At 39.8% G+C, this 27,925-nt stretch overlaps 1 protein-coding gene across 5 annotated transcripts in view; it reads left to right on the plus strand.

Moving 5' to 3' along the window:
* PCDH15 (protocadherin related 15) overlaps positions 1-27,925 on the plus strand; it is a 695,790-nt gene that overhangs the window by 296,106 nt on the left and 371,759 nt on the right. For all 5 annotated transcript variants that reach the window (XM_075109425.1, XM_075109424.1, XM_075109422.1 and 2 more), the window contains one exon: positions 21,015-21,133. In XM_075109425.1, coding sequence (XP_074965526.1) covers positions 21,043-21,133 — 91 coding nt within the window. In that variant the 5' untranslated portion in view covers positions 21,015-21,042. The remainder of the gene's footprint in view (positions 1-21,014; positions 21,134-27,925) is intronic.

The raw sequence follows: 27,925 nt of genomic DNA on the forward strand, positions 1-27,925 counted from the left end.
TGTGAATACAATAAAGGATTTTGTTCTTAAAACAAAGAGAACTTTCCTTAAACTACTGAATTAAGTGTCAAGACCTTTTCTTGTTGCCACTGACAATTAGTTTTACCAACACAGGTTTCTGCTCTCAGAGAAGGTAGAGAATTGAAATGTGATGCTGAATTGGACAGACTGATTTTTATTACTATTTATTTAAATGGAAAGTGCCCTACTACTTTTGCAGGTCACAAATAATCAGTATGTGTGTCACTTCTGTGTCTCATCTACAAGTGTCAGTTCCCCCCCCCAGGAAGGCATGGTGCTGTAGCTGAGCCAGAGCTTCCTCGTCAGGAAGTATTCCTCCAACTGTCAGCCTGAGGGATCTTGGGATGCCCAGAGTTTTGAGAAGGTTGCAGTAGGCCCATCGCTTCTTCCCAGCTGAAAGTTCTTTTGATCTAAACCTTTGTCTAAGAAAGCTGATTTACAGAATTTGTTATTTTTATTCATTAGGACATACTTTAATACTAATGGAATGATAACATGAAGACTACAAGTGAAATAAATTCCTTACTGTAGCTGAAATAGTATATTTTTTTTCCGTTGGCCTCACTTGTCCTCTCCACCAAGAATCTGGATTCTTAGGTTGTGTTTATGTATTTGTCAGCTCCCTTAGTGGAAAGGTTATGTTTTGAAACCTTTACTCAAGGAGGACTGTCTGTCGCCTTCTAACGTAATTCACTTGTACTTGAGGCCAGAATGGCGTATATCTGTGCACTGGCATACATCTCTTCTGTGTTTGCACAAAACTCGTTTATGTTCTAGTGTCTCCACTTGGAATGCCTTTTAAGATGGAGCTGTTTTCTACTGTAAACTAAACCAGGCGTCTTATTTTCGGCAATACAAAGTGTTCACAGTGGCAAGATACTGTAAAAGTATACTCCATTACGTAACATAATTTCACAGGTTTTTGCAATAAGTAATATTGAACTGCTTAAATCTGCTGTGTTTATTGGTGTTCTGCTGAACAATGTGTTTTTCTCAGGTGTTTTTTAATTGTGAAATTTGAAAAGTAATGCATGCTAAAGTGCTATTCATACTCTTGAATATTTTCTTTATTTCTATATGCATTGGAAGAGTAAAAGTGCAGGTAGTATCCTTTTGAGATCATTTAACTGGGAAAAGAATGAGACGGGAAAAGGAAAGATGATAATGGAAGGGACTTAATTTTAAAATAGGAACAATGTTTTCTTTAGCGCACTCTGCGTTTTTTCAAATACTGGGTAAGCCTAGCTTTCTTCCCATTTATGATCTTATGAATCCTTTGACTCTTCTGTTTGTAATCCCTGAAACGTTTCTAGTAGTTCCATACTCATACTAAGAGGATTTGCTGTATTAGGTATGCTTTTTGTGTTGCCTTTTCCAGTGGAAGCAGGGGAAGGATACTTGTTACAGTCATGTTTTGCCACTACTTTTACTTCTAATGTGTCCATGAAGCCTCTGTTGACTCAGTGTTGGGTCTGTAGCTGCTGACAAGTGAGCTAGCAGAGGTCCATGCAGCCTCTGCCTCCTTGGCATGGTTGGTGAATCATCCACGCGTTCACTTGCAGCTTGCTGTTTCCTTTCACGTATTGCATTAATGGTACTGAGAGACGGTTATGGCTGAAAATTGGGGATGAAACAGGGACAGCTTCACTTGCTGGATATTTGACAAGTGTGATGCCAGGTGAAGGAGCATCCATAGACATTGAAATACAATGTCTGTCTATGTGGCCACACTGGTGCTTTTTATTCAGCTTGTATCAAAGGAGCACTTTCGAGAAAAAATTGTTTAATTACTTCAAAATCCTATTTTCAGAAGGGCCATGGAGACTTAAAGGCACATGGTGAAATGGTGTGCTGTAAGGAGGTGCCCCACCTGAGCCTGTACCCGGTAGGTCAGATGTGGGAGGCGTATCACTTCAGCAGTGCCAAAGCTGTCATGTGTGATCTGCTGTCCTCTTCTACACAATGCCTCTTTCCTTCCTCATGGGCTTTAGGTATGTGATGCATCTCTGCTATGCTACAAATAAACTTTGGAAAAAAAAAACCCTTATGAATGTGTATTTTAAGAATTTTACGAATGTGCACTGGATGGTAAATGCTAAAGCTCAGGAGTTTTAAATCAAGGCTGACCCTTGCTAACTGCTTATTCCAGTCTCTTCTGTCCTCAGCGAACTTGCAGATAGGCAAAATAAAAATCTGCTGTGATCATGTTGTGGGGTATGTTGAAATGATGATTCAAACAGAGGTAAAGTCAACAATTTCCAAAAGTAAAGTCAGCAATTTTGCTTTATAATACACTTTTTTAATAAGAGAGTCTCCTACCTGTAGAAGACAACTTTAGGAGCCATTTATTGCGAAAACATGTTTATTTTTCCTTACCTCCTCTAGAGCAGGAATTCAGTTTGAATTGTTTTTCAGAGATCCTACCTTTTTACTGTGTTTTGCAGTTCAGCTGTTCTTTATGGTCCTGTTTGTTAATGGTGAACTGAATTTAGTATATAATACAAAAGTTATGGTGAGATTGGTCATTTACTTAACTTTAAAGATTATACAAAGCTTTTTTGTTTAATAAGAGTGGACTTGATGTGCTGCCACAAAACAAAATTACTCTCTGTGTTTTGGACTGCACAGATTTCGGTTTTAGAGATTTTTAAACTGGATTATGCTGGGTAAGTGGAAGTGGAAAATGGTTTTTAAACAGCAGTTTTCCAGTTGCACAAGTGATTGAAATGACAAGTGTGGTAAGTTGTTTTTTTTTTTTTTTTTTTTGCATAATGAGAAGGGAGCGAGTTATTGGGGGAGAGATAGTAATGATCCAGCTCATAAAGACTGCTCAGGAGAATAATTTCATTAAATACTCCAGCAGATCAGTAAATCCTTCAGCTGCCTTTTTCAGTCCAGTTATATAGTTTATGTTCTTCTGGGAGGAATTCAACTCCTGTTGCTTGCCTCCTCCCTCCAGCCTGACATTTTGCTAAATCAATTTATTGCGTGGCAGAGCCAGCAAACAATGTCTTCCAAAGCATTAAAGATCTGATCTATTTAGGGAAGACCTTTTCTGTTTATATCCTAAATATGCTGTCACCCGATCATTTGGTTGAAATGTAGCTTGTCCCCTTCAATCTCTTGCAAATTCACTCCAGTGACAAGCCTAGCTTCCTGACCTTGTCTGAGCTGCTGTTTCCTTTACCTTAAAAATGTTTTTTTCTGTGCTCTGGTTTCTATTTTTCCTAACAATAGAGGGAGCTCACTTGGACCCATCTTGTTAGTACAGTGGCAGGCGTCCATAACTTTTGGTAACTGGATTGGTATCAAAGGCCTTCTGTGTTAGTGGTACTCAAAGAGCAAAAATAATCTTTTAATAAAGACCTGTTTCTATGAAAATTCATCTTGAGGGAACAGAAAGGAAAGAGGGAAACCAATAGTAAATGGTTACAGTTGAAACAAATATTCTTGTAGAACGATGGTGGTAGTTCCTTACCTGAGCCCAGTTCTGAATTTGAAGTGCTTGAAAGCCTGGTTTCCCTATAAAGAATGCAAGGTATCTCCCCCAAAATACAATGTTTACTCTTTGAGCACTGATTCCCTCCTTCCCCCTTTAACGAGTTTAGAAGTATAATTATTAACTTCAGTTACAAGCTAAAATACAGAGCAGCCAATAAGAAATCAAGTAGTTCACTGTTAGGTCATTTTGAGTTCCTAATGAATTTGAAAATTATTTCATTAAACTTCCAATTTGGATCAAAGCTGGAAAAATTTAATGAACAGAGTACTTCTGAAACTCTTTCATTCAAATAGTGTTTAGTATTTTTTGCTAATATTTTTCATACTGAGAAATCTGTTATTGAGCAGACTTTGAGGAATACTTATGTTTGAGGGGGGACGGGGGACGACTCGGACAGACCAGGATGAAACAAATTTTAAATGTGTATTTTAAATATCAATTAAATCACAAATTATTTTTCTAAGCAATTAGAATGACGCTGGAAGTACAGCACAGTTCCAAAGAGCAGCTGGGTCACATAGATGAATTTCCTGTGTCTTTCCATTATAAAACTGGGTGGTTTGGAAATGGGTATTACTCTAACACCACCTGTACATAATAGTAGAAGACTAGGATGTCTCGTGAATAATTGTTCTCTTCATATTCAAAGGTAGTAAAAATTCCAACACTAGGTTGTCTTTTATTTGGGGAAAGACCTTTCCGTGTGAGAATTTTTTCAAAAGAGAGATTTATGTTGAAGAGTGCAAGACAGAAACAATAGGATTTTATTTCTAAAAGCTCCTGCAAGAGGACTATAGTGCAGTAAACTAACGTATGCTTGCATAACTTTTCAGTCCCCTGAGGTCTTCCTGATGGGACGTCTGCATTTTCCAAACTGCCCGCATCAGATGCGTTTCCAGATATATGTAGTATTTATGATTGCATACTAAGTGATCCCTAAAAATATACATATTTGCATTTTTGCCTTCCTGCATTTGTTCTGAGAAAGGTGTGAATGGTGATTAAAGCATTGGGTAAATGGTGCATGCATAAAATATTTGAGAGGGAGTTCAACAGAACTTTGGAAACACTTGAAAACTGCAAGAGTGTAGAAGGCTCTCTATAAAGATGTATCAAGAGATTAACCTCAATAAAAGGATAATATGTTTTAGAGTAATGATTGAGGTTGCCAGCTCTAAAGTGATTTATAGCTACCGAAGTTAACTGTATATGTAAGTTGTTCTAGGATAAGTCTGCTTATTGGTGAGTATTTTGAAGAGTTGCTGCTTTCCTGTGTGAGTAGGCTCACCGTATAAGTGGCCTGCAAGGAGGTTTAGCCAAAGCTTGGTCTTTGTGACCTCTTTTCAGTGTTATGAGAGCAAAAATGCTTTGCACTTCTTATTTTGATTTCTTTCTTTTCCCCTCTGCCTTTCAAAGGGGAATGGCAAAAAATGAAGTGCTGGCTCATAGGGGCAAAGTTATTTAAAACCATCGGTCCAGTGATGTCCTTGAGATCAGTTTGTTTTTTTTTAAAGAAACAGTTTCAAGTTTAAAACCATCTAATGCCTTCAAGATACAATTTCTGAGAGAGCACTGGTAATTTAAACTTCACAAATGGGGTAAGGCTGTACAACAGCATTCATGTAATCACTGTGACGTCCTCTACTTAGTTGTGCGACCTAAGGTTGACTCTATCCTCGGCACAAGTTTCAGTGCTTCTTTCGTGGATACTATTTTGTATGATTTCTTAAAGGTCTGTGCTGGTACTACATCCATATAGATTTTGCCTTGGTTTTGACGGCTTGCCTCCAAGGCAAAACTCCCTATTCTTATAATGATATCTTGTCTCAAAGGAGATGATCACAATTTTCTCTCTTGGGGAGTAACACCTCACATCACAGTTGTTGTGCGAATTAGGAGCTGGCTCCAGGAGGAAGTTCACATCACTGCAGTAATGTATCTGTGTGTTCAGAGCAAAACACACGGCTTCCTAATCAAATAAGCCCCGGCACAGAAGCAAAAATCTCTGTCTTATGGGAAGGCAGCCTGGGTCTTGGGGAACTGATGACATGGCTAATCTGTGTAGTTACCTGCTAGCCAAGAAAAGGCCTTCGCAATTATTTTTAAGTCTATCTTTAAATTGTGTGTTGAGGAGAAGTGATGGATTATGTGCTATAAATGGCACTCTAGCACCTGTTGACTTGGAGTTGGTCTTGAAATGATCTATATATTGGAGAAAAAAAATCTTCTGCTCAGTTCCAATTTCAGAAGCATTGCTATTAAAATATTGTGAGGCCTGCTTTAGTGGATGTGGTTAGCCTCGGCAGTGGAGGTTAGAGGAGAATTTGCAGTGGTGATAGTGCTCCCGCCAGGCGCACTCTGCTCTTGAGGCAGATGGCAATGCTCCGGCCTTCAGAAGTCTACCATTGAAAGGGACCTGCTGCTTGGCGCTGCTGGGGAGTCCCCTTTGGAACAACCAGCAGACGGTAGTGAAAATTGGAAGTCCGTTCTGGAGAAGGAGAGCAGACAAAAAGGTCATCATCTTACTCCAGTATGTGTTTTGGGGGAGAAAATGACAGCGTGGTCTCTGTGGAGTTGGAGCCACATGCTACACAAAGCCAGAAATGCTCCCTGGGGAGCAAGTACACACCCGTGTGGTATGGCAGCTCCTGCCCCCAAGGCAGTACTGCTGCCTGGGCCCCGCGGTCGCTGTAATTTCTGACTGGCGTGTGATAATGGAATTGCTCAAGTTTAGGGACTTCAGGAGGTGCAGCTCTCTGCAGGAACATGATGCAACCCTGACTGCAGTGTCGTGGGATATTGGATTTCTGTTGTTAGTGTGGACTGCAAAAAAAAATAAATGTATAAATTGACAGCAGGAAACAGCTTGAATTTGAATTATGCATTTCAAAAAAGAAAAGAGTTGTCTTATTCCTTACAGTGTTGCCTTAGCTTGTTGAAAACCAAGTGAAAGTGTGGATTATTTCATTTGACTTGCAGTGCTGTATTTAATTTAATGCATTTTAACTCCTCCTTTCTTAGGCTGGAAACCCATTTGTCCTCCAGCTTTGCAGCACAATAAGGGATTCAGATATGAAAATGGTATTTTTTTTTCTTTGAATGGAAACAGAGAGATTGGTCAGATCCTGTAATTTCATTAACTATTTCTTTTTTAGAATAAAAACTGTGTTTTGAGATTACATTAGTTTGAAATACTGTGTGAGGGAGAGAGAGGCATCAGAGAGCCTCTTTGGGATGAGTTTTCACTTGGAGTCATGTTACCAACTGCAGCTGGTCAGAATTAGCATGCTGTTGAAACAGCTGGAATTAAGCCTGAGTGTCCCAAAGAGCTGGCTGCCTTATGCTCAGGTAAGGAACCTTCTCTCTCCTTTTTTGTGTGCTGAGGGCCAAAGTGATGCAAGTAAAGCCAAAGAGGTAAGGTGAAGAAAACTCCATATCCAAGCAGTTTCTTTAGCTTGGAACAAGGGTAGAGATGTGTGAGAAATGCTTCGTTTATATGCTTCACTAAATTTATAAAAGACAGCTGGGGAAAAAAAGTTCAAACATACAAATTGGCTACTGAGTTAAGCCATTAATCTGCTGTGTTCAGCATATACTCCTCTGACTGTGACTGCATGTTTCAGAGAAAGTAAAAAGCACCCCAAACCATGGCCTGAGGTGAGCTATATAGCACTACATGGGTATCCTCTCTTGGCTCCTGCAGGCAGGTTGCAAAAGCCCTGAAACATAGAATATCCTTACCTTAGCCTGTGTTAGTTAAAATATTACTGTTTGGAAAGGTAACTTAACTGGGAGTAGAATCTGTCCCTCTCCCTGTCCTGATGACTTCCTGAACCAAGCCCAAATGTTTAGTTTGTGGGAAAGACATCTCTTTGTATTTGTTCCTGCGTATATTTGTCTGTATTCCTGTAGTACAGAAATATTACAATGTCAAGTGAAAAATTTGTTACTACAGCAGTTTTTGTAACCAAGATTTCAGTTGATATCTGTAATGTCTTGGGCTTCTTTCTCACAGGGGTTATTTTTTTGGGGGTTTCGTGTTCTGTTTGAGAAAGAAGGGTTGGGTCCCACAGTGTCTTAAAGGCAGCTGAGCTGTCCTTCCTGAGACCTTTTCCTCCTCTGGAGTCGCTTTCTGAAATTACAGCAGCAAAACCAGTGTTTAATGCTCTAGGGGTTTTCTGTTGTCCTTTATAATGTCATAATAATTTAGGTCCTATTTCTAGCTCTTCTAATGCTCCCAAGCATTTTGTTTACTTTAGCTTGGTACCCATTACGCTACAGCAGCTATCTATACTGCCTCCTTTAAGGGGAAAATAGCTAAAAAGCTGACAAGTTCAGAATCCCTATTTGCATACATGAATATCTTATTTGTCCCAATGTGCATTTTTATCCAAAGGGAAATTCATTTCCCAAGCTATTGCTCAGGTACTAAATGCATTTAAATCCTCACTGAGCCGCTCACAGTCTTCTGTGGTTGTTAATAACTGTAGCTGAACTTGGTGGAGTCGGCAGACTTTCACGGTTGGCACTTCTTTATTCCACGCTACTCCAATACTGACACCTACACCTCCTTCATCCAGCGGTACTAAACCATGCGGGTCAGCTCATCTGGTCTCTTATCTCTTAGTTTGCTATTGTGTTTACAACTAAATTTGTCTCATTAAAATTTTAGTTCCTACAGTTCAACATTTTGTCTTGGACAGCTTCTCTTGCACACTATGGCTAGTTCATGTTCTAAAGCATACCAACCCCAAAACGAACCAAAACACCACCCCCCGCCAAAAAAAAAAACCCACCCCACAGCACCCAACAAACAGCAATGAAAAACCCTCAAAACAACCAACCAAAAAACCTGACAGAGGAGCATGAAAGTATCCCTCAAACCCAGGAGTGAGGCCAATCCCATCAAATATCTGCCTGCATTGACACTAAATGACACTAAATGCAGGCTGCCTTCTAATTTTATCTTTAGGATAAATGTTTTCTGTAATTATGTTTTTAATTTCTTGCTGTGGGGGCCTTTTGTACCTTATCATCCTGACAGCCTCGGGATGCCGCTGAAGGAGGGACAAGGCACCAGGAGTGGGCATATCACTTAACTTGGCACTACTTAGCCGTAATTCCTGCACAGGTCATCTTTTGGATGCAAACTATACGAATGCATCTTCTTTCCCCTTCCCAACTCCTGAATCCATTCCCCTTTCCTTACTGTCATCTGATTTCAGCAGCGAGTAGGATTCTGTTGCCAATCCTGAGCTGTCTGCTGTTTGGAAATCTTAGCAGTTGCACTGGTGTCTTGCAGACTTCTAGGTTGTAAAATTACTTGTCTAAGTGTTGTGTTCAGAGCAGTTTCCAAGATGGATTGGCATTACTTATTCTTCCTTGAATAAGGCAAGCCATTGCCTAGCTGTCCATCGTGAACCTGTGTATATATTTTCTTTCACATGAGTGACTCGGGTACTAGCCTGCTCGCATGTCGTTGTCTGCTTCTGAGGGTCAACAAATTTTTATATTGGGGCCACTGCTGCTGAACCTTGGTCAAGTTATATTACGCCAGGTAAAAGGGGTATTTTTACCCCTGGTTTCTAAAGCGTGGTTTACTATCTCACAACGGCACTTGTCATAATACCCTAGTAGGTATCTGTTGACTCGCTCATATGCGCTGTGGAGGTCAAGGAGTGTCAGAGTTGCGCTGCCTGTTTCCAGACTCCATTCAACTTTACCAGCTCAGCTTAATGACTTCTAAACATCAGTTTTTATGGAATTCATGGAAGTGTCAGCTCAGTAACACTGCAAATGTCGGGTGGGCTGTGCTGGGGGTGAGTAGGAGAGGGAGAGAACTTTATCAGGCGCCTGTTGACATGTATGGGCTGTCCACATCTTGAATGCCGTCTGCATCTCGGAAGGCATTTACTTGTTTGCTTTTGCCCATTCTCCCACAGCTGGCCTCGGTCAGAGACAAACCAGTGAGGCTAGGTGACCCTGTGTGGGTGTAAGGATGCTGTTAGTTTAAAGACTGTCAAACAACAAAGTGGGTTTTTCCTTTATGAGATGTTATAGGAAATTGTTTCCATAATGTAATTACTTTGACATCTTTTGAAATTTGAGAATAACATAGCCCTGTTTAAGTATTACTGTAACTGACGCATTATTGCTGTGTTGTTAAAACAGCAGCTGTGAAAGCTCTTTTGTTGGTGGTAAACTCTTGGATTGCTTTTAAATATCTTATTTTTACTTGAATGTTTCAATACTTGGTTAAAGATAAATATTTGTAAACTTGTTTTGGCTGAACTTCTTTGGATTCTGGAAATAATCACTAGTACAGTAACTGAGTTAATTATCTAAATTATTAGATGTCTTGTGTTTAACAGAACTGCTTAACCTATTCCAAGGTATGTGCTGCATTTACACTAAAGAAATCTGCTGGAATAATTTTAAACGTTGCAGCAAGGACCTTGTTTTGCATCACTTGGCTGTGTTTTGTTCTGTCCACCTCAAAGCTTGCTTGTGGCAGAGTGTTCTTGTCTCTGTTGCACAACGTTGTGGCGAGGTGCAGTGCTCTTCAATGGACAACATTGTCTGTCTTAAAGAAATGCAAGGATCTTTCCTCTTTCCCTGGTGAAGGCACACAGCAGCTTTGGTAGGCTCTCTATCGCCAGCTGTCCCTGAATGAGCGCCCTGTGTGCATCAAAGCATCATAATACATCGGCACATATCCCCTGACTCTGCAACGTGTGAATCACTGACAGATGCAGTTGAACAAAGAAGCTGATAAATGCAAGATCAATTCCTCTATTCATTAGTGCGGATAAGCACTTTTCAAATTCTTGAAGGTTGGAAGAGAAAGATTTGCTTGAAAGATGCAGAGACTAAGTGTCTCAGAATAGCCAAAGAAACCTGGGCATGTGAGAGTGCTATCTGTTCTTTGGTTTAAGGAAAGCAGGAATATGCAAAATCCAGGAAATCTAGAGAGTAGAATGCTGTGTTGGGGCTTGATGATACAGTACTGAGGTGTTACCGGGTCTCTGGAGAAACAGAGATTCTGGAGATGGATATATGTGCTTGCCAAAGGTCTAACAGGCGACTGGAGTGATGAGGAGGTTTAGAAGGTGATCTAGTGATAAAGATGGGCAAATGTAGAGAGGGAAGTAATTGTGGCTTCTGTGAAGACTTTTAAGGGGGGGGGGGGGGGGGGAATAAATACACGAAAACATGAGCAAATACTTCACTGCCTCCTTTCCCTCATGGCCAACAAGCTGAGAAAGCAATCAAAGTAAATCAAAACAAGTAATCACACCTAATTATGCTCTTATTGCCTATTAAGGAGTGATAAGAGGGATTTTTTTAAAGGTAAGATCTGCCAGAAATATTGGGAAGGAAAATTGTGGAGCGGAGGAGTGAAAGAGTACTTGAGGATTGATAGACAGGATGTCAGATAAGGAAAAACTTGGAGAGCAGAGAGGCGTGAAAGAACATGGAGCAGAGCTGTAAGATTGGAAGAGGCTGTATGAGTGGTGATGAAAAACAAGGTTGATGTGCAGAACCAGCACTTGACAGAGTGAAGGAGATGAAGTAAGATGAGGCAGGACCCCTTTGGTTTTTGGATTGCTGCTAGATGGGAGCAGAGGAAGCTGAAGGGCAGGCCTACTGAGCGTAAGTAAAAGTAACGCTACGCAGGGCTTGAAATATGGGATGGCTAAGTAACACAGTTACGTGGTTAAAATAATGGAGGTCTTGCGTGTGACTCAATTAGCAGGCGCTCAAATCTAGCTGTCCAGACTTACAAGGCTTCCCAACAAACCTGTGGTAATATATGAGAGAGGCCTAAACATAACAGTTGTGTAATTGAATATCTGAGGTGGTTTAATGTCTTGAAGCCTGCTTGTGTACTTGGCTTACGGGTTCAATAATTTGTTGATTTAAGCACTGATAAATGGGTAGCAGAATATGGTACTGATAATGTATTGACTGGCCTAGGAAACTGGGAACTGATAAACAAGAAACTTGCTATTTACTGAACTTTTCTAGAAACCTCAATTCCTTGTTAAAAAGCTTAATTTATGAGGAGTCTGGTCTCTGGAGAGTTTAGAAAGGGACTCCTTCCTGTAGTCAGCTGTGGCTGAGGGTAAAAGCCATATGTGGAGTGTCACTGGTTTATTGGAGGTTAATAGCAGATGGACAGTGGTGAGAGGAGTCTGAGATTTATTGAGAAACAAGGAGAAGCAAGCACTGATGAACCCGAGGGTGTGAAGGAAGGCAGGCTGAACTGAATTGTTCGTCTGTACAATAATGGCATGTGCTTTAGCTTTTGGAGGACTTCGTAATGCTGTCGTCCCACTGCTACCAGCAACTGCTTATAGGAGAGTGTGTAGCCAAGTGCCCTGCTCAGCAATATGAATGGGGATGGTGTTACTCTGGCAAGCAGGGTAGTGGGGGGCTTTGGTTTTGCGCTCTGTGACCAGGACAAAACTTCTAGCATGATGCGGCGTGTTGAGCTGTGCTATCCCCACAGGGATCTATCTCGGAACATGATTGTTAGGGAAAAAGTTCAGATGGGACTACAGATAAATCTCAAGGGCTCTCCTTGGTGGGTTTCTTTATTGAGGTTCGTTATAAATAGTATTACAGGTAGTTTAAGAACAAACTGCTCTAGAGTGTGAAGTGGAAAAATCCTATTTCCAGAGAAACAAATGACAGTGGAAGATGCTTATAAACCTTCTAAGCTTTCTTTACTTTGTCTGTAACTTGGAGTGCAGACGTACAACTCCTCTGATAGTTATTTGGCTTGATCAGCCTTCCTATTTGTAAACTGTGCTAACTTCAAAAGCTAGGACTATTTTGAAAGCTTTTGGCACAGTAATGCTTAATAACAATCTTCAACTTGACATTGAAGTAGCTGAATATAAAGTCTGCTAAGTGTGTGTGCGTGCACGTATATGTATATTTATGCTTGTTAATTCTGAAATGTTTTTGCACTAAACTATTTCAACGGAGCTAATAAAAAACCTGTAATTACTCCAGGATGTGTTTAACATACTTTTAATGTGTGATGACTGACAGGCAGGTAGATACAGTCATTCTTCTAGAATGGTAGACTTTGCTTTGACAAGTTTGATGTATTTATTTTACAAAACTAAAAAAAAAAATTCTCTTGGGGAAGAGAAGCAGCAGCACATAAATTCTACTTGAGAAAATGTAATTTTCTTCAATAAAATAAATTCTCTTAACATAGTTTTGGACATTTCGACTGCCATAATGCAAGTCCATTTTTAAGCCTTAAGATATTGAGACAGTTACTGGTTTCCTATAAAGAGCACTCAGAGGGACTCTTGACAGAATAGTTAGAGGGGGAGAGAGAGGAATTGAGAGGTTTCTGGGATATCATCCAATACTTGTCTTGCAGTAAAAGTGATGAAACTGATCTTTTACTTGATACTTTTATACCAAAATATATTTTTGTTATTAACCAGCAAAATAGCCTGCACTTTAATGTATAATTTAAGCTTTGCATGCATATTTTGTAAAGACAAAGGTTTTTGAAGAACTTACTTGAGTACTTCTGACTGTAGTATAAGGTATATTTCTTTTAATGCTTTTCTGTTAAGCAGTTAATGTTACTGTTTAAATGAAATCTTCCAGCACTGATAAAAGGTTTTAGGATATATTTCCCCTCTCCTCTTTTCTGGAGCCACTCTCTGCAAAGTAGGATTTTCTCATGTACAGGGTGATGCAGCCCGAATTTACAAACTTCTTTTGATGAAGCACTTGAAACCTTCTGTGGAAACAATATTCTATAGGTTAAGTCCGTGCAGAGGGTTGGGAAACTGAATGTATCTGTAATGCACATGCAGTGAAAAACTGGGTTTGTACACAGGAGTGAATTGGAGACCCTGTTTACCCACCCATGGTTAAGAGGCTGTAATGCTGTTAATCCATCTCATAGCTGGATTATTTCTTAAAAATATATAAAACAAGTCAAATAGTCACAGCTAGTCATGGAAGCAGGAAACAAAAATCCTTCTTAGTCCCTACCTCAATTATTTTATAAAATCTTTTTCCTATTTTTGGTAGTACAGATGACGTTTCTCTGTGCAAAGCTACATATACTTAGCAATCTTCTCTCTTTTCTGTAGAAATTAGCAGCATGCTACATCAAGTGTTAATATAGTGCATTTATAGTATGTTCTGCTGGCAAGGGATTGGAAAAGTGCTCTCAAGATGTCACCTACTGTGAATCAGGCCATATGCATGTTAGCTACTATTGCTATATAGAGATGGAAAAATCAAGAACTTTATCATTGATGGAATGCAGGAAGATACCAGTTACTTTGTTTTGGGGTGCAGAGTATTGAAATAAACTCTGGAATTTCTGCATTGAAGTACAAATGACTCTCTAATTGTTCACTTGTAAATTGCCTCTTTCACATCTAGGTGCAGCGTCAGCTGTAGCCAGGTGAAGCGCTGTCACTGAAGTTTTAGCTTATTTTTGAGCTAATGCAGAAGCAAGTAACTCACTGTTACTGATACTCTAATTTGGCTTTGAAATACCCTGCTGTGGCAGTGGCTGTGCATCTCATACAAAAGCGATCATTTCTGTAAGAAAGGCACAGAAAAGAATAGGTTTAAAGAGTGGGGTAAAGAAATAATTAAAACTGATAGTCCTTTAGAACAATATGGGCAAGGAGGGATGTGTGTATTACTTGAACATAGATACAGAGAATATGCTGAGGAATTTTAACTTGCAGATGAAAATATTTTCAGGTTTTTCATATAAATTGCCATCAGATTTTTCTTAAGTTCTTGTGTATTTGCTTTCTGAAAAATGCTCTCTCCAAGTAAGGCTAAAAACTCAAGGCCATGATAAGCACAGAACAGAAGAGCCTAAAATACAGCATCAGTGATACTATATTCTCGATATGTTTATTTATGTGGAATAAATTAATAAGAACAGATCCAGCAGCTGTGAAAAGGGAATGGAGTTGTGAGCATGTTTAATCTTGAAATTTGGGTTAAAAAAAACCAAAACCCAAACCTTCATATTACTGAAAGTATTTACCCAAGGAGAGTAACAAAATCTATACCAGTTGTGCTAATTCTATAGCGTGAAAGCCCTATAGCTAATATAATAGGGATTGAATAAATGCAAGAGTCCATAGGCTGAAAAATTTACATGTGAAGTGCTGAAGCACTTTTAGTGAAGTAAAAACTGTAGTAGTGTTCTGGTTTTTGGAGCATCCAAAATTGGAGAAAGGGTTGTACCTGCGCTACAAATTATTTACTGTAGCCCTAGTTCAGCCAAATATTTGTTTATGCGTAGATTTTTCTTCAGGAAAGCACTTAAATGGGTATTTAGCTTCAGTACATGGAGTTATTCACACTTGTTGCTGAATTAGGGCCACAAATAGCTTACATGGCTTTAATTCAATGGTAAAGTCTTCCTTCATTGGCCGTTCTCTTGGTTGTAAGTAGGTGCTTTGAGACCAGCTCAGCAGCCGCCTGGGGGGCGCAGTGATTGACCATGGGAGTTTGTGGGCTGGCATGTAGCTTCCCAAGGTGCCCTGGACTAGCTTAAGTGGTCCCTGAGCTGGATTTTTCTTTTTCTCCTTTCTCTCCTGGTGAAGCCTAAAGCGAGGGTGCTCTGCAGCACTTTAGCTGTCCAGCTGATGTGCTCCAGGTGGGCTCCACCAGCAACTGGGGCTCAGGACCCAACTAATCACAAGGAAACCCCCGCTGCCCCGAGATACTTAGTGTGGATGTCGGGTCCCAGCACCGACTTCTGCTGTACGTGTCCCGTCTGCTTGGTTCTGTAAGTGCCGCCGTGCCGCACCGCGTCTGGCTTGTGTGGCACTAGGAGCAGCTAGAACTGTAAATGGGTAGGCGCTCTGCTGTGCCTAGCTGGATTAGGGCATATGTTAAGCCAGATGTAGCTGCCTACCATATGAAGTGACATTAGTTAAGAATGGCATTGCAGCAAACTAGAGAGTTTTTTTCTTTGTTCTTGTGTTTAAATAATACTTCAGAAGTTTTCTTTATTCTTATGTTGACAGTTCAACGTAATTGTTTCAGCGACAAAAATAAAACATTTGGGACATAGAGTTTAATGGACCGTAGCTTTAACCAAGCCAGGAACACTGTCAGATAGCAAAGCAAATTCATCTCCTTTTTGGCTTCCGTAAGAGCCTCTTTTTTTTCCCTGTTTCTGCTGGCATTTCTGATTTATTATGGCACCAGTTTGCTAGAATAAATATTTGCACTTCAGAGACTCCCTGTTTTTGTGTCTATAATCTTTAAAAGAGTCCATTTGATCAGTAATAATATAGATGAGCCTTATAATAAAACTGTCCGCTATAATTTTTCCTGTGTTTAAACAATTCAGTTAGATATACTTTTAAAGTTCTACCACAATTGTAATATACAAAAAGCAACATCACTAAGCAAAATGTGTAACTTCTGATGCTTGAAGGACTTCTGGCTGGTTGTGTGAATTAATAGCATACCTATAAATGCGTATTTAATAATTTTTTTTAAATGCTGCATTATTCATCCAATCATGGTAGTTTCATGGGAGCTATTGTTTTTGATGTATGTATTAAATGGCAAAGATTTGTTTACATGTCTACTGAATTAATGCATACTTCCTACTTTTTAAGTATGCACTTTCCGCTCCTACAGTGGGTTTGAAGCCCTATTGGAGTGTTTGCCTCAAAGTTGTTTTCAGATTTGCTGCTAATGGTAAGAAAACACTTGAAGTTGTTGCTATGTGACCGTTTATGTGGTGTGGCACTACTATACTCCACTTCTCATAGGGAATCAGGTGTATATAGGTCAGTTCTGTTCTGAATAAGCTGGTGCCCTCTGGCTTGCTGCAAACTCAGTCCAAAATTCAGATTTTTTCCCCAATTTGAATTTAAACGTTTCAAGTGTTTACTGAAACACTATGTTCTGCTGCAATTTAAGCCCTGCTATTGGGTTAGGAGTTTATCAGACACCAATGTGGACAACGTGTGCAAGGGTTTGGCTATTTGTACACTAGTTTTTCATCTCCTAACCATGTCGATGACTTGTCCAATTTTTTTCCCCTCCTGTTCCCAACTTTCTCTGACAGTTTAACTTTTATAAAGAATCAGTTCCTTTCTGCAGGTGGCATTAGACTGTATTAGCATGCGCTCTATTTAAAAAAACTTCTTATAACTTCAGTTTTTATTTCCATACTGAGAACAATTCTATATTGGTTTTACCCCAAATATGTGTGGCTATTTATTTTATGTCCATGTTTCGCCCCTCGCCTTCAAATGAATGCAATGTGTAAGTACTGCAATAACACCTGATTTTGAAGTAAATAAGTATTTAGGGTTACAGTAATATCGTTAGGCCTTAAACATATTCAAGGTGCTTGAATGTGATAAGTCATATTTGATACTTTGGGGGGGGGGGTATTCACTTTTATCCCCTCTCAAAGTGCCTCTTACATAGATGTCTTGATACCTAGTTAGGGTTTTGGCTGATCCGATGGCTACACTGGCGAGAGGGGAGGGGAAAATAAAAAGGCCAGAAGTGAGATGAGGAGACACGATTGCTCCTTGCAGCGTGATTGTGTCAGTTTGCTGTGGCTGAGCTGTGAACATCTCCAGTGATCGGCTGCTGCTCCTCTGGGAAAATCTGTGCCCGTTTTTGTTTCTTAGTACAGCTGTACAGTCAAATGGGAAATGCTCCGGAGAGAATATTATTGAAACTTTTCTTTTATAAATGCAGACATGCCAGGAAGTGAAATTCTGCTAAACTTTAGTTCTTTTTATTTTTCATTTAAAGGTTTTTTTTTTTTTGAGCTTGAGTGTATAAGTTGTCATTGCCCACGGTAACATCAAACTTAAATTCTGCTGTAGTAATGTTAGAATACTTTCCAGGAAAATACTGAGTCTTATAGACACACTGTATGTTCTTACTTCACAGATCTTCCTTCTGTCATCGATTCGTAATTGTCCTTTGCCCTGTCAGAGGGTGCATCTAGAGTTCACCTCTGTATTTCTGACAGATTATCTACTTTTGGGGACTTCATAGGAACTTGTGGTTTGTTGTGAGCTCTTTCCAAATTACCAGAATCCATGGAACTTAAGAATATTCTTGCTTTCTACATTCCATACCCTTTTTTTTCTGGTACAGATTGGAGGAAAAAGGGGGGCCAATTTTTATTCTGTTGTGTTACAGTTGCGCATAGAGATGCTTATTCTTAGAGCAGCAGTGTTGCTATCCTCGTGTTAACTTGACATTTCGTCAAAATCAAAAATAAATCTGCCAAGATTCTGTCCTAAAAATCTGTCCAGAGTAGTCTCAACTCAAGGATGTCAGCTGAGCTCTGAATAACTTTCTAAAATAGAACGTCGTGATTGGAGTTCTAGATTTTTTTTTTCCAAGGTTGTAAAATGAAATATCAGAGGCCCCTGAAATGTGTATGTGCATTTCTTTCTAGGTCTTATAACACGTCATCTGCATATGGATGTGATTTTTCTTAGACTGACCTGAAGAAACTAAGATATTCTCCTGAACCACTTGTTTCTGTTTTTTGAGGTGTAAAAGGTTGGAAGCACTTGACAGAAAATGGCACCTAACGTAACAGCACTGTCTGCTTAAATTGAAAAAGCGACTGAGCCCGATTCTTTTAGGATCTCCTCTTTACGTGGGAGGAAAAAGGGTGAAATATCGAGAAGTCCGCATCCTCAGAAGTTCCCAGGAAGTCTAAGGATGACGTAGGATTCATGTGAGTCCATTTGGGCAATGTGGAGACACTTAGCCTTCATTTAAAAGGAGTCGACTAGAATATATTATGGTGGAAGTAACTTCTGTTCCTTGAAGGTGCTGGTGCAAAATCCAGAATGTCTTCTGGATCGGGTAATTGCAAATTCAGGTGACAGTAATCAAATGAGCATTTTGGTAAGCAGAAGGGAGGAAAAAGCCGCTTTTGAGCAACACTGGCAAACTTCCTGAGTGGGTTCCTCAAGGAAGGGATTGATTTTTTTTTTTTTTTTTAATAGGTAACAAGCTTGCCAAGTTATTGGTATCACACTTGAGCCTTGAAGCCTCCTTGTCATAGCTGAGTAGCAAGCTTTTAAATAGGGTTTTCGTGGTGGTTTTTTTCTTTTTTTCCCCCTTATGAGTAGTGGGATCTTTGCTAACAATTCTGGTCTTCTCACATGTATGGGAATAACAGGCCCTTTACTAAGGGTCTGAAATGCTCACTTGAGCTGTCTCTGCTGGAGTTAGGGACAGAAACTGTTGAAGTGCCAGTGGAAGAGAAGGAGAGAAGAGGAGGGTGGGTGCTATTGAATGGATCATAGATACTATTGTATGCCTTGAATTCATTAATTCCTGTAACCTTGAGCTGTTTTGTCAAGACTGATGTTTGTCTAGCTGAAATGAAAATGAACAGTCCCTTGATCTGCCCTGCTGCTTCAGTTAGACACAGGCTGCCTCCTTGTTTCACGTATAATACTTGTATTTTTCCTGACATTGCTGCCTATTGCAACTGACTGCCTGCGGTGACCTGCTGCTGCTGAACAGGGTGGGAAGAGTCCTACTTGAATGAAGATGGAGATTGGAAAAGCCTCTCTTCGTCTTTAACTCTTGAACGAGAAGTGGAGCAGTGTGTGTGGTGTAGGATTTTGAACTGCTTTGCCGCTTCCCAGCCCACCCCCCACCCCTCAGTGTTGGGTTTTTTTTTTAGCATTGTTTGGAATAGTGAATGTTGGTGTTAAAATTCACTGGAAGGCAAGAAGTCAAGTGCAATCCATGTCTTTGCAAAGGGAATATGAGCTCTGCTTGCTGTGTAAGGGAGCCTAATAGATTTCATCCGTGTGAGTTGCCCTGGAAGCAGGCTAAATATCTACAGTGTCAGCCACCTAGGATCTTTAAATGTTTAAGCTAATATGGGCCACTAGGTCTGGTTTATTAAATTTCATTGCTTCCTTTCCTTATCCATTTGAGAGAAAACAAACAAACCGCCAAAAACCCAAAACCAAAAAGCAAAGCCCAAACCAGTTTTCCTCCAAAACTCTTGTTCACATACTTGTTTTGGTCTTTTCTTTATTTTTTTTTTAAGCAGAACAGTTTATATCATAGCACTGTTTCCTTCATATTGACCAAAATGTTTTGCAAGATGATACGATTTGGAATAAATTCAGATCTTGGAGAGATTCTTGGCTTGTCCAGTACTTAATGAAACTATCACCTCCTTCTGTTAGTGGAAACCCTGCTTCCCTGTGGCTCGGATAACTCTTGAGAGTGATCTGAAAGGATGTTTTTATGCCCTAAGTACATATATTTTTTTGGTGTTCTGTGAATTAGATGCTGTCCATACATTTGTGTGTTCTACAGGCTTGGTTTGTGGATGGAAAATGATAGCACATCTTCAATAATATCTCGCTGACAAAGGATCAGATGGTGTTAATGCTGAGACTGTTAAGTGGGGGATAATAGTCTGTCTGTTTGACTTGGAATGAAACACGGCAGTGTTGTAACCGCAATAGAAAGTTATAAGCAGAAAGTGGCAATGAAATCTGAGTCAAGTGCTTTGCTTGGGAAAATTGACAGCACTTAAACCCTTTTTATACAATAGCTTGTTTTTATACTGCTGTAAGTCTCTCTCCATTTCATGCTGCTGTTGCTAGGAAGTCCATCGTATTTGTCACAATGTTTTTTAATATGAAGGAGTATTTTAAAATAACTTAGTTCTGGGCTACAGAAATATGTTAATTCTCTTTACTGGAGCCATAAAACAGAGCTTTAGATAACTTTCTAATGTTACTCACTCCAAGTGTGCTCTGGAGTTGATCCAGACCTGTCTTGGCTAGTTTATTCTCCTGTGGTTTGGGGTTTTTTTTTGTGCACGTGGGGTTTTTTGTTTGTTCTCCTTTGCTGGGCATGAACCAACAGTCTGTCTCATTAAAGAACACTGTCTATGGGGGTCGCTTGTGTTTTTGCTGGGAGGGGTTCTGCTGGGCAATGTCTTTGAATACTGGGTCCCTACTGACTTTTGCAATTGAACACCAGTTTTAATAAGCGGAATTTCTCCGATGTGGCCATTTCTCCAAAGTGCTTTAAAGCATAAGGCTAACATAAATACTTTATTTTATGGAAATTAGACCTGATTTAAGCAAGAAACTTGCATTTTCTTTGCTTGGAGGCCTGTGCATACATGATTATCAAGCTAATGAGTACATATGTATTTGTTGATGCTGATGGTGATCCCCCGTGCATCCGGCGCCGTACTAAAGAATGTCTGCTTCTTAGTACTGCATTGGTGTTAAGGCGTTTTATTCCTGATTTCAGAGACAGTGGGATTAACCTTGCTTGTTTTAACAGAAACAATGTCACATTCTTATAGACTGTGTGTGCCCTGTGTACATGCACACACACAGTTACCCCTGAAATAGTTTGTAATCACACACCTTTGTGGAGGTTGGTTGACTAATGCATGTATCAAATCTTTCTTTTTCAGATCTGCCTTGAGTGAAGCTTGACAAAAAATGTTACAGCGGTTTTGTCTCTGGAAATGGTTAGCTGTAGGTGTTGCAGTTGCTACTGTCTTAGCAGGTTGTTTGGCCCAGAATGATGAAGGTAAGTGTTTTGCTGTGGGGGATTCTGTGATTTCATTTTAATTTTTCCCCCAGCTAGAATTATTACTTGAAAAAGTAGTTTGATACTTGGTAGGAAAGAGGTTACAGTAAAGAAAGGTCAGGGTATGTTTCATGACTTTAAGCATCTGCCAATGATTATATTTTACAGAGCTCCAGATATACCAGGCAAGATAAAATCTGGAGTTATGATTATTCAGTATTGGGCTCTGACATTAAAATTTGTTTCCTCTTATTCATTGAACAAATACTTTACCTTGCTTTATTTGTAAGTCAACAGCTATAGCACTCAGAACGGGAATTTGGGAGGGAATTATTAATGGGCTGTATACATATCTGACCAAAAACTTGAGAAAGATCCATAATGAGGATCTTCTAGAGAAATAATAAGAAATCCTGAAAAGTGGCACCCATAGCTCATATTCATCCTTACGGCATCCTTGTGGAATTTAATTAAGAAATATCAGAAATGTGTTCTGCCAATGATCTGCTTTTATCTTACTTTCTACTCAGTAACAAAAAAGTATCTTTTTCTTCCTCTATTAATTGTTCTCCAGATGTCCTTTTACTCCCCTCTGTCCCCCAGCCCAACCCTACATTGTATTTGATGTCCGTAATATACAAGACAACTAATTGGATTTTATCCATTTTATGCACTGATATTATAGCTGTCATTCTTGACACTGAAGTGAAGTGTTTGAGCCGCTCATATTTCAGATACTCGATCTATGCTTGCATACAATTAGCTGGCTTTTTAATCATTTATTATGGTGGAGGAGCGGGGTCATTACGCTTTGCGCTGTTGGGCTTGGTGATGGTTGTGAAGTGCTCTGTGAGCAGCAGAACGCTCGATTTGAGGGAGCAGAGGCTGCATGGCAGCGGGATGTTCCCTGGCGTGTTCAGCAGCACAGGAGGAAGCAGATGCTGGAGAGCAACGGGAATCAGTTGAAGGGAGGGGAGAGAAGCAGGATGATAGGACTGCACTGGATGATATCTGTTCTGGGGTCATGAGAAAAAAGAGCATTTGTGGTAGGCTGAAAATATAAGGCAATACTTTTTATTGTGATCTTGTTTGTACTCACACAGGCAATGTTATAACATTCATCCAACATGACATTTTTGATCAAAATAACAGTGTGAATTTCAGTTGAATACCAATTTCTAGTTATACTTGAATGATGCTGAAGCGTGCAAAATACATGGCACGGATGCCTCAGGAAGTATAGGACTAGGCAGTTTGATATTTCCAATTGGGAAAACAGATTCCTCAGGTTTCAATTTTTGTTCCTTTTTACTTTTTATATGGTGAACTTCCATGCTAATTAATGCCCTTATCTCAAAAAGTGTGCAGATTGTACCTGTTAGTTACAGGGGGTTTAGAGGAAGGCAAAGATACTTGTCCACAGTTACATATACAGCTATCGTTCATTGATGATAGCGTGACTGAAAATCTATAGCACATTCCTTACTTAAAAAGGCTGTAAACATGTAGTCGCAGTGAGCGATCTGTTGTTCGTGTCGCTGTTCGTTGCCTGGTGGCGTCACGTGGTAGGAGAGAATCTGTGCAACTTCTTCACTCTGTGCCAGGAATTATTGCGAGCAGGTGAAAATTGCATCATTGACAGCAACGGCAGCAGAGACTCGGCTAACTAGAGTTCTTTCTGGTTTTTAAATTGCATTGCACCACTTCGACTTTTTATTTGCTGCTTTTGTTGAATGCTTGCAATAATTCCATAAAAACGTGCAAATAAAACTTTGTGTCACCAGGAAACGGAGAAGACCTGAAAATACGAAATATTTTCAAGTCAGGTCTAAATCTCGTGGACAACTTAGCCATGTACCTACTCCAGATACGCACAACTTCGGAGGCAGTATTCAGACAGTACCTGGGTTTTACAGACTTTCTTTTAGTGCATTAACTTAGATTCTTGAACTTCCCTGTTTTCTGTCTAAGCCAGTGTTTCAGATGAGTTTACAATGAACCCGCCCAGTGTGGCCACATCGTGATATTCCTCATGCCGTTTTTTTTTTTTAGCACAGAACCCAAACTTGTTTTTATCCTTAATAATAACGTTCTCTTATGTGGTCTGAACAGAGGGGCATTGCTTTTCAGTGAGTATAAATTTGATGCGTGTAGCCAAGAGTATTGGTTCTTTACTGGGTGAAAGTTCAGAAATGCTGTTGCTCGAGGAACATGCAGCACCCTGATACAAATTCAAGAATGAAGTGATTCCCCCCTCTCCCCTTGTTCAGGAAAGGGGAAATTTAGTGAAAAGTACTTCTAATATCTTCAAGATACTTTGTATAAATACCATAGTGCTATATAGAGACAAAACCATATGGAAATTAATTTAAGCCAGGGTGGGGCACTGGTTGCTCAACAAATATCACCCACCTAATTGTTTTTATAAGCATTGCCTCATTACTTTGAAGTATATTCCTTGCTGCTAAATAGAAAATTACATTGTGTACTTACATCGTTGCAGGGAAGTACTTTGGCACGCCTAGGACTGGTAGAGTTGTTCTAATTTGCAGTAAAAAAATTTCTAACGTGATATATAACATATAAAAGATGCACTCTTTTAGCAATTGCAATTCAAAAACTGTAGTTATTTTGAGAGCAGAACAATCATGAATACAAACAGGAAAAATCAATTATGGCAGAAATTATAACCTCTTTCTTTGCATTTAGAATGCAAATGATCTGTTTTCACGGTTGTATCTGTGCATATTTAGTTAGTTGCATGCCTCTGTTACTTCATTTTGCTCCATTAGCTCCTATTTTCTCAATTTCAGATGGTTTTGCTTGACCTCCTGGGTCATCAAATCTTCCCCAGCCACAGCAATTAATGATGTTACAAAGTAGCCTTAAAAATTTTATTGAGGACTGCCTTGGATATGGTTAGGCTGCTTTTTTCCTACACTTATTAGAAAGCTTCCCCAAAATCTCCTTTGTTCATTTGGCTCGATGCTGTTGTCTCATAGAAATGAGACAGTTTATTCATGGCTAGCTGATAGTGCCTGTGTAATCTTTCAGTTCAGGTTATGTGTTTCCATCACTGGTGTTTCTGCTCTCTGGCCGAAGGAACGTTTAGAGAACAATAATTACCCCTTTTGCTTTTTGCTCGCTAAACAAAACACGTACGTTTCTGTTGGCTGCCCTTGCAGAGTAGATTCTCCTTCCCCTCACGATCCCGGTAGTCCTGCTATGGCCCTCTTTCAGCTAAATTCCTCTTGAACGTGGTTGCTGGCATTTGTATCTTGTGTCCAGGTGACATCCTGACAGGCCTTTACAGTGCCAGCTGTGCTTTGCTGTCTCTATTGGAGTTACTTCACTCAGTAGAATGTATTTTGTGCACCGATGGCTGGCGGCCGTGCTGTAATGTAATACAGCTCTGTCTTTTTCTATCATCATCTGTAACATAAGCATGGGCCTTCAGGGATTTTTTTTTCATAGCAATGTTTTTGTCAGCAGCATCTGACTGACATGCAAAGCAATGTCAAATTTGTACTTGAGTTTTGTTTCCATTTGTGCCCTTCTTTTCTTTTTCTGAGTTTTCAGTGAGTGAAATTCCAGTCATATGTTACTACTCACCTGCAGAGAACTCTATCACCTTTCAGGACCAGGTGCCCATTTGAACCAAATCTCCTTGTCATCTCATTTTAGCCAGCTCTCTTCAGGTGGTACTTACAATTCTTATACTAATCCAGCCTTTCTAGCTTAATACTTTCCTGTGGGGAGTGTGTAAATATCTATTGATGAAATGCCAGTACTTCATATCCGCTGTAGTCTCTTTGTATTAAAAAACACTTCCGTCCCCCCAATTATTAAAAAACCCCAATTATTTTGTTAGAGTTATCACATTAGCCTTAATGGACTGTTGATGAACCCACTCCGTGTTTTCTTCCAATGCCTTCTTTGTATTCTTTTGCTCAATGATATGGTCCACCAGAATAAATGTAAGACTGGGTGGATGGGTAATGTGGTTGTTTTCTGGGTGGTTTTTGTGGGGGTTTTGTTTGTTCTTTAAAGGAAGAAATCTGGTTTTACCATTTCTGCTACTCATAGGTCACTCCTTTCCAAGCAGGAGAGACTGCAAAGGTTTTTAGATTTTTTTTGTTTGTTTTATTATTTTTAAAATTTTATTAATATTGTAGCTTAAGTAAAAGTAGAAATGTCAGTTATAGCCTTGCAATATGTGAAATTAGGTCAGCTACAATCTTTTATTTTTTTTCAGTTACATTTGGAGGCAAACTCTTAAGCTAGAAGCAGCGGTGAAGGTGGAAACCCAGGATCCAATTCCTTTCCTCTCCCCGCCCTGCCCCTCAATCCAATGTATATGGCTAGAAGAAACACTCTAGCAGCAATCTTTTGGTTAGTAGAGAAGGCCACTGAACTTAAACGCTGCCTGTGTGTACTCATGCCACACCAAACCAATCCAGCAAAAATGCTCATTTGACAATTACCAGACTTAAGTCTTCAGCATTTAGACTTAATACGTACCCACCGTGAAGGATATAGCTGCCAACTTGGGGGTACCAGTGAAGGTGAAAGAAAGGGAAAAATAATTCTGATCATTGTTTAAAAACAAAAGAGAACGAAAAGTAAACCTGCGGATCCACAAAAAAAAGTTGCAATGATTCTAGTAGTAAGATTTTCAGAAGTGTTTAATGAGAGTGTGAACTGTGGTGATCTGCTTAATGTAATGGCACCTTTGAAGACAGCCATTTGTTAGAGCTGCTTGAAGTTGACTTGTTTTGTCTTTTTTTTTTTTATACCCAGATGAATAAAAGGATTGAGAAGTCCCCTTCTGTTTCACTTGAAGATTTTTAGCTGTAAAACAAGAACACTGACAGAAGTCCTCAATTAATACACTCAGAGATGAGACCATCTCAGTCCTTATGTTATCTTGTAATACAGGGGAAAATTTGGATTGTATTTTGGGGAGTTCTTGAGGGGCAGGAGAGGAAGGGCTGGCCTTGCAAAGCCTGCCTGTAGTCCCCTGCACAACTTGATGCTTGCTTTCGCCTGTCTCCCTACATCTCAGTTGACCCAGGGGATTGTTATATCATCCTATTGCGTAACATCCTAAAATGCCAGTGCTTGAATTCCACTTGTTTGGTATGGAACCAGTACTCATGTTGTAATATATGGTAAAGTAGGAATGATCTGTTTTGATTTTTAACTTCCCCCCCAAATACAAGTCCAATTTGGACTTGGCACCAAGTAGTATGAGGTTATCTTCTAATCTAGTTTAAGACTCATTTGCTTACTTTTGACTGCTCTAGCATATTGAACAGGAGATGTGCTGTTGACATCTGCGCTCTGGAATGTATCTGTCACTGATGGCTCAGTGGGTTGTGTTTAATTCTAACCTGGTGGTTGGATCTTTTCTCATTGTAGGACTGGCTAGCAGAAGCACCTCTGCAGGACAAAGGCTTCATGCTTGGGAAGCTTGAAGGAATACGTGTTAGCATTTTCATTGCAGTCTAACTTACCTTGTAGATTGAGGGGGGAAAAAAAAAGAAAATCTCATTTTGGTTGAAATGTAAGATAGTAGATATTGACTGTTATCCTTAAGCTAGTGAAGGCCCTTGAAGGGCTGAACCAACGGGGGGAGGTTTTGCAGGGCAGTCTTGTTTGGGACAAAATATACAGTAGGGAAAAACTGAGGAAGTAAGTGACTTGGGTGGGAATTGGTGGAAAACTGTGATCGCTAGGTATCGAAAATATGTTGCCTCATGATATATGCAGTAGGGTTGTGTTGAACATCGAGCACCTACTTCTTTTTCTTGCCTTGGGTGCAAAGCTGGCTGTGTGGGAAGCTGCCCAAGGTAGCAGATTGCCAGGTAAGCCTGAGCACCTGCCTGGCTGTGCTGAAGGAGCTGCTTGAGAACAATCTTCTACTGCACCACTCTGCTACTGGTTTTTCTGCTACTGCTGAAAGAGAGGTGTGTAGAAGCGGGGATGGGTAGTTTAACAGAAGACTAAAGGCAGGTGTCATCTATAGCAACGTCAAGGTTTTTGATCTCTGTATCAAAAGAACAGAAACTCTTACTGCTGGCTCCTTTTGCATATGAAACAGACAGACAAACCACCAAACCTAAAAACCAAACCTCTACTTGAGCAACTAGAGCTTTCTGGGTTCATTTTTCATTGGCTCAATAAGCTGAGCTGACTTGCCCTACAGCTGCATAACTGCTAGATCTGCAGCAGGGGAGGGCGATACCAAGTCTGGAAGGGCTTAATATCAACTTCCAGGTTAGGCATAATGTAAAACTATCTGCACTGGATTCTTAAACTGAAACTCAGACTTTGCAAGGCATGAGGGCCAGGCAGGAAGAAACACATCTCTTGCCAACTTCAACATTTAGAAAGTGTTGAACTAATTGAGGTTAAGTCCATCTATAGTTAGTTCTGGCATCTGAAATGAAATAAAATTGAGGCTAATCAGAAGATTTACTTATCAAAATAAGTATTTTACTTCATAAAGGTTAAGCAAATATTTGTTTTTACCAGGATGTAGGGAATAGCCATTTAAATGGTTTTTACCCTGAATGGGAGATTATTTTTCAAATAAGGGTTTTCCTGTGATAAACACAACTGTGCCATTCACTTTTGCCACCAGGATTGTTCAGGCATAAGCTCCTTCAGCTGTTTTTCTGCTGCATGGGGCCTCTTTTCTGAGATACTGTCTTTCATTCAGTCTGTTAAAATCTTGTGCTACAAAAATTGAATAACTGAAGGGCGTCACAAATCACTTTAAGAGGATAC

The sequence above is a fragment of the Phalacrocorax aristotelis genome, chromosome 14, assembly GCF_949628215.1.
Source record: "Phalacrocorax aristotelis chromosome 14, bGulAri2.1, whole genome shotgun sequence".
NCBI lineage: Eukaryota > Metazoa > Chordata > Aves > Suliformes > Phalacrocoracidae > Phalacrocorax > Phalacrocorax aristotelis.